This window comes from Ambystoma mexicanum, chromosome 8 (genome assembly GCF_040938575.1).
Source record: "Ambystoma mexicanum isolate Mex_15411 chromosome 8, UKY_AmexF1_1, whole genome shotgun sequence".
Classification (NCBI taxonomy): Eukaryota; Metazoa; Chordata; class Amphibia; order Caudata; family Ambystomatidae; genus Ambystoma; species Ambystoma mexicanum.
This window is the reverse complement of record NC_090929.1, coordinates 1,182,875,066-1,182,892,701: the sequence shown is the minus strand read 5'-3', so window position 1 is coordinate 1,182,892,701 and position 17,636 is coordinate 1,182,875,066. Positions and strand designations below refer to the sequence as shown.

At 43.9% G+C, this 17,636-nt stretch overlaps 1 protein-coding gene across 1 annotated transcript in view; it reads left to right on the top strand.

Moving 5' to 3' along the window:
- Positions 1-17,355, top strand: part of LOC138472871 (interferon-induced protein with tetratricopeptide repeats 5-like) — a 219,779-nt gene extending 202,424 nt beyond the window's left edge. Inside the window, exon 2 of the mRNA XM_069611263.1 lies at positions 12,388-17,355. Coding sequence (XP_069467364.1) covers positions 12,388-13,849 — 1,462 coding nt within the window. The 3' untranslated portion in view covers positions 13,850-17,355. The remainder of the gene's footprint in view (positions 1-12,387) is intronic.
- The last annotated feature ends 281 nt before the right edge of the window (positions 17,356-17,636 follow it).

Genomic DNA, 17,636 nt, shown 5'->3' with positions numbered 1-17,636 from the left:
ACCAGAACCCTGATGGTCAAATCTTAATTATAGTGGACTGTAAGTATCAACAGGAATAATAATAACCCATACTATATTGCCTTGTCCTATACCAATCTCAACCCATCCTCTCTTTCACTTAAGAACTTGTAGTAGAGTTACACCAGTCTGAAACCTTGCTTTGATTTCGTGTAATAGTAATAATTTCTTGAAAATCTCTGTTTTTTTGAAAATCCCAAACCATTAATATCATCTCACAGTTAATCCGACTGAGTCCTCCAAGGCGGACACGGAGGTGCCGGGATTGGTTTCCGCGGACCACTCTGGGGCTTACTGTGTTTCAAACTGGTAACCAGCCTGAATACCCTAGTTTAAATCATAATTGTCATTGTAAGAACTGATTTCTGTTTTCATTTTCGCGCCTATTTTTCAAAAATGCCTCTTATTAAAACTTCCATAACGTCTTCAATTTTATAGATAAAAATGTAATTTCAGCTCTCCATTAAACCTAATATCTGTAGCTACATCCACAACTAATAACAGCATTGCGGAACAGTGTATTTGATCCTTTTTTATTAAAAAATTGCATAGTGAAATTTTGCAGTGAAATTACATTTTGCAAAGGTTTTACACGTGTCTTTTCCCATCCAAAGTGTTTCTTAACTCCTATTCCGATCTAAAGTGTGTACTGTTGTTTATCTTGTAGCTCATGTGTATTTGTACCTGTTTAGTGTTGCTCTCATAAGAATTTCTAATCAATTTAAGCATTTTTGCACAATTTTTCCTTGTTTCACAAAGCCATTTTCACCTGTCATTTTAAAGAGTGTAAATTTCCCAAAAACGGTTTTCTCTCTTGTTTGGGGAGGGATGATTGCATTCAAACTCTAGACACTGTCTTTCATTCCTGAATACCTGCTGCTTACTTACATATGTGTAAAATTGCTCATTTGTGCATTAAGAACTATGCAGGGGGAAATATTAACCTAAACGCTATCTGTTCACAAACCAAAACTGTTCTTTTTCCTGTGTTTTCTATTCTGCATTATTATATGTGAATTCAATTGCTTTACTTATATTCTGAATTGTATAGTCACCACTTGGTGATTGTTGCCTCATATATATATATTAAAATGTGTGTTTGGTTTGAATATTGAATAAATAAATAAATATTTACCTAATAATATAAACCAGCCTGATTCCTGGTCCACTGTGACCTGGGGGGTATTTTGAGACAAGTGTGATATGAGTGGTATATCACTCAGAATATTGAACCTATAGACATAATAAATATTTCATTTGTGCATACATGAGACCCGGGTGTGTGCCTGATTGAAATCTTTAACAGTGTGTACTTGTGTTTGGTTTCATGTTGGGTGTTGTGAAGTGTGTGTAGTTTGTGGTGAGGTAGACATAGGGTTATGTTTAGTTTAGAGTTTGAGGGTGACTGCAAACTATAGAGTTTTAGTGCAGTTAGTTGAGTGCAACACATTTCCTACCCACCAGAATCCATCCAGGTGCGACACATTTCGTACCCCCAAAAATGTCCATCCAAGTGCAACACTTTTCCTACCCCCAAAATCCATCTAAGTGTAACACATTTGCTATGCCCAAATTACAGCCAAGTGCAACATGTTTTCTATCCTAAACAAATTGGAAAACATTTCCAACCCCAAAAGACAGTTAAGTGCGACACATCTCCACCACCAGTAATCCATCTAATTGCAGCACATTTCCTACGCCAATATACAGCTCAGTACAACAAGTCATCTCTCAAAAATCCATCTAAGTGCAACACATATCCTATCCCCCAAATACAGCTAAGTGTGACACATCTCCACCCCAGAAATCCATCTAAGTGCAACACATTTCCTACCCCCAAGATACAGCTAAGCGTGACACATCTCCACCCCAGAAATCCATCTAAGTGCAACATATTTCCTACCCCCAAATATAGCTAAGCGTGACTCATTTCTCATCCCCCAAAAATCCATCTAAGTGCAACACATTTCCTAACCCCAAATAAATCTAATTGCAAACACATCTCCACTCCCAGAAATGAATCTAACTGCAACACATTTCCTAACCCCAAATACAGCTAATTGCGTCACATTTCCCATCCCCAAACATTCATCTAAGTGCACCACATTTCCTAGCCTCATATACAGCCAAGTGCAACACATCTCCACCTCCGGAAATCTAAGTACAACACAATTCCTACCCCCAAAATTGGTGAAGCAGGTAATCTACACAGTGTTATAATATGATGGTGGTATGTAGAAGTGGCAGGGTTTTAATTGAGCACAGTTATGGCTGTGTTCACTGCCTGTGGCACCTTATCTTAGTTCTGGCTGTAGGTTGCTTTGTCAGTTGTCCATGGGCAAACAGGTGCAACAGGACGGGGAGCTGCCAATAAGGGAGCTGCTCTTTGCCGTAGACCCTTGGCCGGCTGCCAGGACAAGCCTGCCTTGGGAGGTTTGTGAAGGGGTGTTGGGCCGTTCACTTGACCGGAGTCACGGACCAATGAAGCTGCAGGGGATAATAGCTGTTAGCAACCGGGCAAAATTGCAAGGCTGCTAATAGGTGTGTATTTCCACTTGAGAAATGGCACACACAGAGAACACCAGCAGTTTCCCATGTAAAAAATACATTTAAAAAAGATGGCTGTTAGTGGAATGGCAATTACACTGAGTCCCTTCTCCATTTCCATTGGTGACCATTCAGGAGAAGATCTTGATGACAGCAGTTAAGAGGTACGTTTTTGTGGATGAGTGGGGTAATTCAGTGAGATGTGTGATGAATCCAACTGACCCCTCACTGAAACTCTGCCTAAAGTCTCTTCCGAGGTGGCCATGAAAAGGCAGAGACCTCCTGATCCTAACACCTTGGGTGGTGTACTGCGGAAGGATCACCTGGGAGGAGACGGGGGCAGGGTGGTGAGGAGATCCCGTGAGACACAGTTTTTGTCCTTTGAAAGAAAGTACATTTCTGGGTTGCCAAAACAGGTAATGGCCTATTGCCATTATAATATCCTTGATCCACATATAAGATCTGTGACCCGGGGTACAAGTTCTGTTAAAAATGAGCAAACCTTAAAAACCGAAAAATCTTTCAAAGTATCCCAAGTAAAACACCCTTCTTACTCCCAAGGGTATAATGTAAAGGGGTATACTTTGTGGTCTTAAATAACTTACCTTCCTCTGTACCAGCTCATTCTAACAGTCCATCTTTTAATGAGTTCAGGCAAAAAATATCTACTCTTAAAATTGCTAAAATAAACACATTTGCAGAAGGGCACTACATGTCCCAGAATCCCAGAAGAACTGGGACAAGGAAGAGAACTGAAGAGGCATACAGTTGCATGAGTCAGGCAATTGGCCCTACGAGCCGACACCTGAAGATACCTGGGAGGCATAGAATACCCCCTCAGGTGCATGGAATTGGAAGGAGATGAGGGAGCTGGAACTGTGACTGGAATGAAAGCCATAGCAATAATATCAGAAGGAAGAAGGCACAAGACCGGCAAACCTAGCAGAAGTGGGAGAACAAGAGGGATGCCGGAACATGGAAACAGCTGATTTCACCTGCATATTCTGAGAGGGTCCTGTTTCCCCAAACTCTGAAGTGCAGAGGCCTGTCTTTCCCCATGTGAGCCCAATTACCATGGTTGCCGCGTACTGAACGTGCTGGAGAGACTGAGGCGAGGAGCAGTAAACAAGCCATGGGTCTCAGGAGCAAGAGGGGCACCAGGAATGTGTGGCCGGACGAGAGACACCTTCACAGAGGAAGGGTGTGGGTCCTTAAGCAGCCAGAAGCAGCAGAAGTCATGGTGGAGGTAGTAGAATCAGTGCAAGCCACAGAGCAAGTGTTGACAAAGATGGTAAGTGAAGCTCAGCATTCTAATACCTGTGCCAGCATTGTGGACAACAGTATCCAGTTGCCCGTTCACTCGCGTATGAGCAAAGCGAGAAGTTGTTAATTGAATCTGAAGTACCTGAATGATGGGAAATGTAGCACTCGCATATAAATGAGAATTTCTTTTACTTGCGTAGAAATAAAATATTGCGTACATCCCTTGTTCACCATTCTAAGACTGTTACTCTGAAGTACCTGAATAATGGGAAATGTAGCTCTCACATGTACAGAAAGTCCCAACACCTTATTGAGGTTTTGGCACCCCGGGATCAAGAATGGGAGGCTGAAGCACATCAAGACACTCAAACTGGACTCTCAAAAACATCTATTTATTCTTTGCAGCAGACAGGACACAGCATACAGCATACTGAATAAAAATCTGGAACTCCCAACTCTCCCTGGGCTCTCAGCCCCTTTTATACAATCTAGAAAGGCGAGGTAATGCATGATCAATGTACAACCCCTTTTCCTGCCTGTGATTAGTTGGCCTACCTGCCACTCAGTTCCAGTCTGAGCAGGTTTCATCTAACTCATTCTACCCCAGTGGACTTTCCATGAACTTCTATGAAAAAAGGTATTCACTGACCTCATCATGACTAGCAAAAATGCACCACTTTGTTCATGCTCAAGCATCCATCTTAGAGTTGCATGACGTGTCTTAACAAAAATGGCCGACTAAATTATGAAATTCCTGACCTACCTATTTTTACTCAAAACTTGATACCTGCTCAGTTTCTAATCTAGATTTTTAGTAATTTATAATAAACATGTACTAGTTAACATATTCTCTACTGTGCACAACATTCTGACCCCACAAAATAGATCGCCTTTAAGGCACTTTTCTGAAAGGCAATATATTTCTGATTTTCACAGTGTTAAAGTCATTGATCAACCCGATAAGTTATCTAGATTTGGTTTGAGGTGGGGGGCTATCTTTTCTACATTCAATTTGAGGGGGAGGGTGGACCCGTCCCTGTACACGCGTTTAAATGAAAAGTCCTTTTACTTGCGTTGGAAGAGAATACTGCTTACATCCATTGTTTACTTACATCCATTGTTCACCATTATAAGACTGTTGCTATTTGAAGGAGTGGTCGCGAGCCACCAATTAAAGAAAGTGAACGTATGAAAGACCATTACCAAGTACCCAACCAGTCTTTAACTTCGAAAAACTACATTAAGAAGTGGTCACATGTGCATAATTGTGATTCCCAAAGGAGGACTGAACTCTATCTTTCACATTACATGAGAATACAATTCAATACCGAAATTTAAATTTTTAAACTCTGAAAACTACATAATGGAGTGGTCGCATGTGCCTAATTGTGATTTCTAAAGGAAGACTGCATTCTATTCTTTATTTGAACAAGGCTTACCTTTCACAAATAAGAAGTTATAGTGTACATATTACTGAAACAGAGAACAAGAGTATCCCAAGCCAAGAGTTTCTCCATATTAACATTAATACCAGCCTTTCTCGAAGTTGAAAAGCAATCTAACTATACTGTGAAGTTACTAACAGTTAATTGGCCTAAGATACAAGTGTTCAAGCATTACCTGAAGCAAAGACAGTGACACCATGGATTCTGGATAATTAATTGGGCTGATAGCTGGCAGAAATGTATAAGTGAAGCTGGGAAAGAGATACTGGACCCCATTACACGGATGGCGGTAAGGGAATAACGATACCGGTAAGGGATTACCGATACCGCTAAATACCCTTGCCAATTACGATCCGGATAACCGCTATTGGCGGCACCGCTAAGAACGGTGCCACTAATAGCGGCTAGTCCACGGGTGCGCGACCCCTCATGTTGGAAATAGCGGCATGGCGCTAATAGCATACCATCACAAGCCATGTGGACATGCTTATAGCGGCATGGATTTGGCCAAAAAGCGCATACCGGCATGGCGGAAATACCAGCATCGCGAACCACCCGTTAAGAGACATGAGCAGTGTTCCCACCTGCCACAGGTGGCCACAATCAGCACAGGTGAAGGCAATGAAGACTGGGGCAGCACAAAAGGAGCACACCACACCCCTTCCCTCACCCCTTCCCACACCAAGATGGTTCCAATACTAGCAGCATTACATGGGCTGGAGGACATGATTGCATTGCAGCACCAACAACAACAGACAGCACAGAGGAGATGCAGGAGGAGGAGGAGGGCGAGACAGGCCCAGCAAGCCCCACCAGTGCACCTAGTAATAGCACAGAGGCAGCCACCAATCCCCAGGATTCGAGCCAGTCCATTCAACCTAACCCCTGAGCAGATACACACCCTGTACCGTCTGGACCGGGATACCATCACCAGCATCGTGGACATGATACACAACGACATTGTGAGCCTCATAGACATCCGCACTGCCATCCCCCGTCTCCTGAAGGTGGTAACTTTGCTCCACTTCCTGGCCACAGGCACCTACCAGCATATGGTAGGGCAGATGCATGGCATATCACAACCAGTATTCTCATGCACGCTGACCCAGGTGCTCGATGCCCTCCTGAAGCACACAAGTGAACACATATCCCTGCCACGGACTGCCCAGGAGATCTCCAACACCAAAGTTGGCTTCTATTCACTGGCAGGCATCCCAAGTTGCATCGGGGCCATCGACTGTACCCATGTGGAATTGGTGGTCCCACGTCACAATGAAGTAGTCTACCGAAACAGAAAGCAATTCCACTCCATCAATGTCCAAATTGTATTTGACTCAAACAAGATAATCACACATTGTTGTGCCCGATATCCCAGATCAACCCATGATTCAATGGTCCTGCGGAACTCAACGATACCACGCTACATGGAGCGACATGCTGGACAACGTTCGTGGCTACTTGGTGAGTAGCAGGGCAAGCACATGGCAGTGAGATGTGGGGTGTGATTGGGGGGGAAGAGATGCATACTCCAACTGGGTGTGATTGGGGGGAAGAGATGCATACTTCAACTGGGTGTGATTGGGGGTGGAAGAGATGCATACTCCAACTGGGTGTGGACTGTCGTACGTAGAATAAATGGACATACAGATGTACGCCAATGTCCACCAAGGCAGGCCACAATGGACCGGAAACAAAACCACATGCAATTTTGAAGCTGCACAACATTGAAATTAATCCAATATGGCAAACATGACACATCTATCCACATGCACATTGCACATCATACCATAAACCATATGATACTAATCAGCAACATGGAGCCAATATGCCAAATGGAAATGTGTGCTGAACAACATCACAACAGATATGCGTCCTGGAGTGCATGCAAAGGGATCACCTGTAGCCATTGTACTGAACCACACCCGTACACCACTCCTGAAGTGCCGATTCACAGCATGGCGACATCGATTTCAGAATGGCAGTACACTAGCAGTGTGGTACAAACGTTGCCTGGGCCCAGGAACACTTAAGACCTGTCCTCACCCAGGACATGGCAATAACTGCCGGAGGCATGCATGGTGCATGTCCACTTGCAAGGACTAGCTCACCTTCTCACATTGCAGTTACACAGATCGTCTCCATGCATGCTGGGATTCGTGGATGCCAATCACAATGCAATGTCGATTTGTGTGAAATGTACAGGTTGCTCTTGATGTGAACAGTAACTCGTACCCATTGTTGCACCCATGCACGTGATGCTGGCTATCCCCTGAGGAGGTGGCTCCTTACCCCTGTACGGAACCCACAGAACAGGCACGAAGAGGAATACAATTGTGCACATACCCGTACCCGCGTGGTAATTGAACAGACATTTGGCCTTTTGAAGACACGGTTCCGGTGCCTCAGCAGGTCGGGTGGGGCACTCCTGTACGGCCATGAGAAGGTGGCCAAGATCACCATGTCATGTGTCATGCTGCACAATATGTGTATCAGACGGAATGTGCCAATGCCCCCTGACATTGAAATGCAACCACCTGATGAGGATGATGATGGGGATGAGGAGGGAGGAGATGGGGTTGCAGGTCATGCAGGAGGCGATGCCCAGGAGGGACGCGATGTGTGTCAGCATCTGATCATCCAAATATTCTGAATCACATGGTGCTACTCTGTTGAATGGATGTGGGTATTTTTCCACTGGGTTCTGTGGTGAAGCGCACATTGGGCCCTGTCCCCCAATAAAGCTCACATACTCAATGATACGGTCGAAGCCTGTGTTTCAACTTGTCACCAGTGTGTTTAATATATTAAGAGGTGAAGAAGTGCATGGACCCAACTACGCAAACACCCTTACCACCCTCTCCCCACAACACTCCCAAAACACCCTTTCCCCACTCCCCCCACAACACTCCCAAAACACCCTTTCCCCCCTCCCCCACAACACTCCCAAAACACCCTTTCCCCCCTCCCCCCACAACACTCCCAAAACACCCTTTCCCCCCTACTCCCACAACACTCCCAAAACACCCTTTCCCCCCTCCCCTACAACACTCCCAAAACACCCTTTCCCCCCTCCCCCAACAACACTCCCAAAACACCCTTTCCCCCCTCCTCACACAACACTTCCAAAACAACCTTTCCTTCCTCCCGCCACAACACTCCCAAAACACCCTTTCCCCCCTCCCCCCACAACAACCACATGTATGGCTGGTACAACGTTGCTGTCTTGCTGTACATGTGCCAGCTACATCGGGCTGGCCCTAGTTCCCATCCCCACCACCACCATTAGGGGGTTGGGAGGGTGTGCGCCGCATGGATCGCAAGGGCTGGTGCCGGGGGCTTGTCTGCCTTGAGCTGGCAGAGGAGGAGGTGCATGGTTGTTCTTGTGGCGGTGGAGGGTACTGTCTGTCCATAGCGTCAGCTATGCAGGTGAGGACCTGCCTCACTAGTGCCATCTCCTCACAGAGCCTGTTGGTGCAGGCTTCCATGCCCTGTCTTATCTCCCTCGCATTCTCCCTGCACTCCTCCCTCAAACGTGCTGCCTCATCAACATGCTGGCCAACCAGTGCTGTTATGTCCTCCTGCCGCTGCCTGATGATGGTCATGTCATGGCCACTGTGTCCTGCTCATGGGGTGCGTAGCTCGCCTTGATCTATGGGTAGGGCATCAGGTGAGGACACCGGTGGGCTCCAGCACCCTGCCATGATTTCATCGCCAGACTGGGCATGGCTGCTGGATTGTGATGTTGGCCGTGGGCTTGGCATTTTCGACTGGTGGAGGCTGGGGGGTGCTCTTGCATGGCCAAGTCACAGGTGTCCTCCACATCGGACAGTGCCTCGCCAATTGAACTGCTGGCAGCAGACAGTGGCCCCTCCGTGGATGGTTCGTGCATTGGGGGGATCCCTGGAGTGGGTGCAGCAATTGTTTCAGCCATAGGTTCACGTCTTGGTGACGTGGGTGGTTTGCTGTGTTTGGCCCTCTGCAGGAGCGCACTCCTCCCTGTGCCCCTCGATGTGCTGGCGGTGTTCCCTGACTCCTTTCCCCTGGCTTGTTTCTTGGCAGGGGGAGCCTGTGTCGCAGTGTCCTGCTCATCGCTGTCAGTCTGTGAGCCTGTGGGGGACAATGAGGGGGTTGGCATTGGTGATGGGTCAACGTGCTTCATGCAGATGTTGTACATCATGCTGTTCTCTGCATTGATACTTCATTTGTGGGCATTCAGGTTGTAGGACTGTTCGGTGGGTTATTCATGCATGGGTCTGGGTGGCACGTGTCTGTGGTGATGCGTGCATGTGTTGTGTTGGGATGTGACCCTCACATGGGCTGGGTTGTGTGCATATATGTTTGTGGCAACATCCATGAGCTGATTTAGGGCTCACATTTGGGGGGGTACCTCTACTTTCACAGTGCAGTGTTTTATGTGCACACTCACCGCCATCTGATGTTGTGGGCGCACCATGCTCCATTTTGCCGACTCCCTCTATGGATTCAACACTTATGGTGCTCGCGCAGGTCTCGTCCCACTCCCTCAGTTTGATAGGTGAATCTCCACCACCTCCTGTGGCCATGGCCAGGTTCCGATTGGCAGCCAGTATGCTGCGGACACGGAGGTGGAGATCGTCCCACCGCTTCCTGCAATGTTTCACAGTGCGGGTGGTGGTGCCCACCGCACTGACTTTCTGGGCCACCTCAGCCCAGATGGCCTTTTTTTTGGTTAGGGTCTCACGCTGCATGTAATTTGCGAACACCACATCCGCGTTGGCGGCAAGCGTATCCACGAGCATGATGAGCTCCTCACTGGCGAATTTCTCCTTCCGCTTCCGATCCGCTCCTTTTTTAATTGCCTTGGGCATTGTTAGGGGGTCTTGGGTGGTTTTGTATGGCACTGGTGTGAATGCAGGTCCTGGGGGCAGAGGATGGCAATGGATTGTGTTTTTAAAGATGGCCGCCGTGCTCTTTCCCGTTCCTGTGCGATGACGCTATTTCCGGTTCCACAAATTTACGGTGACCTCTAATAGCCGTCATCACTAATTCCGTGTTGCAGGAGGTCGGAAGTGATATCAGCGCTTTCATCGGTGCCGCTAAGGGTCTTCACAGGGTCCTTAGCGGCATGGCGGTAGGGACATTACCGGCGTGGCGCTATGCTCGTGTCTGCGTACTCGTAATGGTACGCAATTAGCGGCCTCTTGCCTACGCGGACAAGTTAATAGCACCATGCCGGTAAGGGCGGTATCTTACCGCCTACCGTGTAATGAGGCCCACTGACTGCTTGTAAAGACTATTTTTAAGTAGACACAACCTGTAGTGCCAAAGACTGTGGAAAACAGAGAGAAGTGAGTCTTAAAGGCAAACCCAGGTTGCTATTGTATCAGACAGATGAGAGGCAATGAGGCTGCCCCTTTTGAAAAGAGATATTCAGAGGAAGAGGGCCTGGCCTACAAGAGGTTGTTGAACGACGTTAAAGTATATCTTGTCGAAGCCTGTCTAAAAGTCCAAATCACTGAAGCTGTAGAAGTTGTCCAAAGTACTGAAGCTGTGGTGGTATATCTGGTTATCAGTAGATGCAACATTGCAGTAGTCTAAACAAGGTGGAGTACTGTGAGACAAAGGTGACTGTTCTCATGGTAAATCAAGTAGAAGTGTGGTTGTTGAAATAGAAGCAGCAGCACTGAGAAGTCATCCTGACAAATATACCATTGTGAGTGTTACAAACTGTAACTTAAGAAATCCTCGCTGTTGACCAAGAAATGTGTGTGCAGATTACATTTCCTTTTTGAACTCTGACACATTTTCTTGTGCAAAGTGAATATCTTACCCAGGAGAAGAGATTTGTTGGCAGTGGAACTTTGGCTAATGAATTTTTACTTTGACTTAAAAACATCAAGAAATGATTCAAGACTTTGCTTTCTTTGGTTGAATATTTGCAGAATTGACTTTGAATCCAGCGAAAGGGATATTACCCAGGACATTAGAAGGTCATTCAGGAACTGTGAATGTTGTTCATGTCATGTTGTATTGCCATATATTTTCTTTGTGTATTTTTTGCTGAGTGTGTAGACCAGTTATTCTGTGTTAGAGTGTGTTCCCTTAGCGTTGGTTAGGCAGGTAATTCCACAGTAGAGTGGGGTCAATGAGACATTTTTGTACATTATTATAAGACTAAAATGGCATCCTTTGATAAATCATCAAACATTTTTCCACCTTGCATTACTGACCCCTCACAGATGGCCTCTTTGGGAGCCTCAGAAGGTGTGGGTCTTGCAGTGTGCCAAGCCAATTCAAGGGTTAAGAATCCAGGCAATTGCTATTGTGTAATCATACCTTCCTACTCCACTTATTGGCTGAGTGACACCGCCGGGTGCTAATATTATCCACACATTACCTTTCCTTTGAATGGAAATCTTCTCTATCCAAGAGATCTGTACCTGAAGGTTTACACCACTGGATGTCAGAACCTTTTCAAATCTGGTCCCTAATGTTTACTGTGGAGTTCTCTTAAGAGTCCTGTTCAAGACACCTCTGGAAATCTGTGTCAGATCCAGTTTCATAGTAGGTTTTCTGCAATCAGGCATTTAAGGTTAATATTGTTTTATAATATATTTGATTTTCTTTTAAGTGTATTCACAACTTTTAAATAAATAAAGAAACACACTGATGATGGCAGTGACCCTGGACACCTCTTTGCTTTGCCAATCCACAAGTGGAACTGTTTTTAACTCTTCCTTGTCTTACGCTAATTCTTCCTATTTCAGTAGGATGGAATTGATTCATGAGTATTGATTCTTATAGTGCAACAGAGCATTATTTGAAAATGAATGAATTCTTCAGGTGAATGTTTCCCAAAAATGACCTGAAGGATGATGCATCAAAAGGTGTGCACCTCAAAATAAGTGAAGAAATTAACTCTGCAAAGAAATTAACTCAGAAAACATTGATCTATACACTAGTTTCCTTATATATATTTAATGCTTGTTTCAATTTACTCTATTTTACTTGCAAATTCATGATGTGGTGTTGCAGTTTTGTAAATTATATACGTCTGCCAATTGAAGTGTTATAGCCTTGTTCAATTTGCTATGGTTGTGTCTGCATTAATGTAGTGTTATCTTTATGTCTACAGTGAGGTTAACAAAAATAACCTGAAGCCAAGTCTCTTGCAAATGGAATGCCACTTTACGTGGGGGCTGCTGAGGGATGACACAGACCTTGATGAGTTGGAGAACAGAGTGTATGACCAAATTGAATTTGTTGTAACGAAAAACAAGTCCATAGTATACAATTTGCTTGCCTATGTGAAGCACCTGAAAGGCAACAATGCAGAGGCTATTGAAAGTCTCCAGAAGGCAGTGGATTGTATCCAGAAGAATCATGCTGATGACCTAGACAGGAAAATCATTGTTACCTATGGGAATTTCTCCTGGGTGTACTATCACCTGAACCAACTGGACGATGCTCACACATACATAACCAAAGTTGAAGATGCCTGCAAAGCGTTATCAAGCCCTTTCCGCTATAAGGTTCAACTTTCTGAAATATATGGAGAGCAGGGTTGGTCCTGCCTTAAGTTTGCAGGAAGGTATTGTGAAAAAGCAAAGGATTGTTTCAAAAAAGCAGTAGAATTGGAACCTGACGAACCAGAATGGAATTCTGGGTATGCCACAGCAGCATATCGTCTTGGTGGTTCTTTTAAACTGAAAACCCCCGAAAGTGATGATGAAACCTTAGAATTGTTGCGTCGTGCAGTTAAGTTGAATCCAAGGGACACTGTTGTCATGAGTCTTCATAGTTTGAAACTGCAAGAGATGAAACAATATGAAGAGGCTGAACAATACATGAACGAGGCACTCGAGAAGACCCCAGATCTTCCATATCTTCTTCGTTATGCTGCCAAGTATTACAGAAAGAAGGGGTCACCAGATGAATCCTTGAAGCTTCTGAAACAGGCTATAAACCTGACACCAACATCTGGGTTTCTCCATCACCAAATAGGTCTTTGCTACAGGCAAAAATTGAATCAGATGAAGAAAGATGAGAAGTATTCAAAATTATTGTATCCTCCCAGAAGCTCTAACGTTGAAAAGGAGGAACTCATTCGAAATGTGATTTATCATTTTGAATTGGTTATCAAACAAAAAACAACGTTTATGTATGCATATATAGACCTGGCAAATATTTATGCTGAAGCAAAACAATACGAAAAAGCAGAGGAAACATTCATGAAAGTCCTTGCTATGGCTAATCGTACTCCTCAAGAGAGTCAACAGTTACATTTAAATTACGGACGCTACCTAGAATATCACAAAAAATCTGAAACCGAAGCCATTGGGCATTATAAAAGAGGGCTGATGATCAAAGATGCAAATTATGAACGAGATATGTGTAAAGTGTGTCTAAAGTGTGTAGCTGAGAAAATGCTTCAAAGAAATGCCAGGAATGCCACAGCTTTTGGTGCCCTTGGATACATGCACCAACTTGATGGAGAAAAGATGGAAGCGATTGATTGCTATGAGAAAGCACTTCAGCTGGAGCCTGCCAATGAGGAATACTTGTCTGGTTTGTGTGATATGCGTCTTTCAATATGATTAATATCCTTAAGGCACAAATACCTCTATCTACATATCACTCGTTTTCACATTCCCTCCAAAAATTTACTATTTTATTGATTTCCTTTCAGACAGCTTGCATTTTACTTTAGTATGAAAAATGATGTATTTTAATGTGATTGTACAATATTGTGACAAGAAGCACAAAAAACTATATTTGGAACAGAACTATCATTATAAACCTTAAATTCAACTAATCTTCATTAACAGGTACAACAAATGCCAGAAGCAATCTCCAATACCTTTTCTTTTAAAAGTACAAAACCATTACTGTCATTTATTATTGCGTTTTGTGAACTGTTTATCGATAAAAATAATTATTTAGCTTTTTTGAGTGAAAATAGTTTGGCGATGTTTTCATGGCCTCCATTGTACCAAATAAGCGAGATATAATAAGGTTTATAATACCACCCATATTAACAATATTGTATATTAAACTTCCCAATGGGTTTAATGGGACATCCTTGTTTGTTATAAGATTGTACAGCATTGTCACCATTGGACAACTTGCTGTGATAACATTTTCCCAGCATTAAAGATAACATTAAGTTTTAGGCTGAGAAATCTAATTTGGTGTTGACTTATCAAATGACATTATATGCATACAAACTAAGCCACTAAAACATGGCAATTCAATAATATTGGATGGGACAGAAGAAGTGGATGGAGCGGAAGAAGTGGATGGAACAGAAGACGTGGATGGAACGGGTGGAATTGATAGAACAGACAGACTATTTGGAACAGAAGGGGTAGATGGAACGAAAGGAGTGAATGGAATGGAAGTAATGAACAGTACGGAAGGAGAAGATGGAACAAAAGGAGTAGATGGAACGAAAGGAGTAGACGGAACGGATGGGGTAGACGGAACGGATGGGGTAGACGGAACAGATGGAGTTGGAGGGAACGGATGGAGTTGGATGGAACGGATGGAGTGGATGGAACGGATGGAGTGGATGAGCGAATGGAGCGGATGAAATGGATGGAGCGGATGAGTGATTGAACGACCATATCACCACCATAACCACCATATCACAATACCACACTTACTCTCTCCTATACACCAACACTCAAATAAAACACAGCGATACTATGACACATTCGGTATAGTAGTTCTCATACTAACACCCGCCACATACACCTCATCATCCTAATTAAACACAGCAAGCTGAGCACACACAGCCAGTTTAAGCATTCTCCTCAGGCCACACGCAGCCAGAAATCAGTCTGGGTGTCAACCCCCCAGAATGAACACATATATCTGACCTCCCAACCACCACACCTACCGCTATGAAGCAGCTATCATGCAACTGCCAAACCGGCTGCACACATATCCGGTGCACCCTCGCACCTTATGACCATCCCTCTCTCAGCTGACTTGAACTACGGTTCACAAGGGCGTTCAACCTACCAGCGCTTTGAGATCATACCAATGATACATAAGGCGCTATATAAATGCAAAATAACATAACATTTGTTTATAGAAAATGTATGAGGCATAACCTGTGAATCTTGGTTACTTAGAGATTCTAGGATAACCTCCCCACACCAATCAAACAACAGAATGCTGCAACCCTACAGTCTACTTACATATCACATTCTCGGCCAATGCAGCCTAGCACCACGCACCCTCAAGTACACAGATACATGCATGGTCTTGTCACTGGCATGTTCGACCAACTCGATGCCTACATAACTAGAAATAGACCTTTATGCATAGCTCAGGGTACTCTCAAACTGCACACATCAACACAATGGCAAAGCTATCTTGCATTTTCCCTGTCTCCCCACTAACCCTACTCTTTCAGACCTGCCAGAGTACGTGGAGAGCATGCAAATGGCAGCGGTGTGCGGTTTAAATCCCAATAACATAGCATAACATTGAGAGATATTGCTTAGCTCAGCAAGTCTTCTCAAACCCAGCTTTTGTTAAATGAAGTGTACCATGGTTGGTGTTTCTTTTAATGATATCTCTAATATATAAACAGACACGTTTGCCCACAGAAAGGTTGTTATGCCAAAAAGAGAATAATTCACACAAAGATCACAAATTATGTCAGGTACAGATGTAAATTAAGAGTAAAGCCTTCGCTCCTCAATTACCATTGCTACTGCTAAATAACAATGAACATCAGTCATCATTAAATTAGTGATCACCATACAATGTAAAGACCATCTATGTTCACTGTTCCCAGAATACTCCAGTCACAGTCATCTTTAAACTGTCTGTAAAATTCATGTGCTTACTTTGACAAAGTTAAGTGGACATGGCACACTTACATGTGGGTATAATATACTGTCTTCATTCCAACTTCCTCCATCTTCTTGGTGCTGTAACAGCAGCTGCTATTGTAACCCCATTTAATTGTACTCATGTTATTGACCACGGAATGTTGATCAGACCTGCCAGTCGATTCACGTTTTGAAGTTCAGGCCGGTGCCATGTGAGAAGCCAGCGCCTTTCTCCTGAGCTATCCACCCGGATGTACATTACTTACCACCCGAAACGTGTCAACCCTGAACTGCACTTGCTTCTGCTGTATAAGAGAGATGCATAGGTTGACAAAACATGTGGGCTTTGTTATCAATACAGTCCAAATTGTCATAGTGTGCACTCTGAAATAAATGCAAATGTTTGGCTAGCTCACTTTGTAAAATTGTGTTAGCCCTGGCTTTCCTCCTCGATATACATGTGTAGCTGTTGTCAAGAGGCCTCTCCTCCTTCCATTTGCACAGTCCTTGTCTAGTGGCTTCAGTTTTTGCAACCATTGGTCCCTCAATCTGTCAGAATACAGCCTCCACTTTCTCGCGAGCCCTCCCACAATGAGCTATTCCAAGCCTCCTTCACTTCAGGGCCATTCCAATATATGTTTCTTGTGATACATTTTGAATCCGCAAAAAGGCATCACAGACCTTTCCCACCACAGAGGCACTCCTGGTGGTCACATTACAAGATGAAGCTTCATAACCAGATGTTTGCACCTGTTTGTTATTGTACATTTTTGTTGCATTTTAAAGATGTAGATAATACAAGACATCTCCCATTTAATATTTTAAAGTAAAGGATTTTTTAACTGTAAATATTATCTAAAAAGAAAATGAGGATCCAAACACCCAAGTGCTAAATCTTTTGCAAATTTGAAAAGGCACAATTGATTGCATCTTTAGCCTTAAGTTTATGTTGCACGACATTTGATTGATCAATAGGTTATGAAATCCTTCACCAATAAACACTGGTATGGCACCTTGCACACCAAAACAAGCATTGCAATATAGATAAACCATACATGCTTTCCTAACTTTCATTGGTTTTGTTCTCTAATATGAGCAATACATCTACTGATGTGCTACAGTCATGCCTGCATATATATGTTCTTTTTATTCTGGTGTGTAAAATGTCTGTATGCTCACAATGTAAGAAGTCTGGCTACTTTACATGGTGATGTGATGTAATCCGATTTCAAAATAAACGCGCACAGTAAACTTTACTGGCAGTCAATCGCATTGAAAACCATCGAGGACATAATGCTGTCATAAGGGAAAACCTGTGAAAGCTGCTGAAAGCATCGAGTGAAAGAAGTGAACACAACCACAGGGAGTCAGCAATCGACTGTGCTCCTCAGCCCCGGATTAAAATTCTATCAAAGCGTTAAAGTCACGGGCGCCTATTACATTACATTTGCACTGGGCATTGTATAACAATGGCATTTAAAACGGAGTGGAAATTGCCCTGGGCATTAATTTAATCTGTCAACACATTCAATCTAAG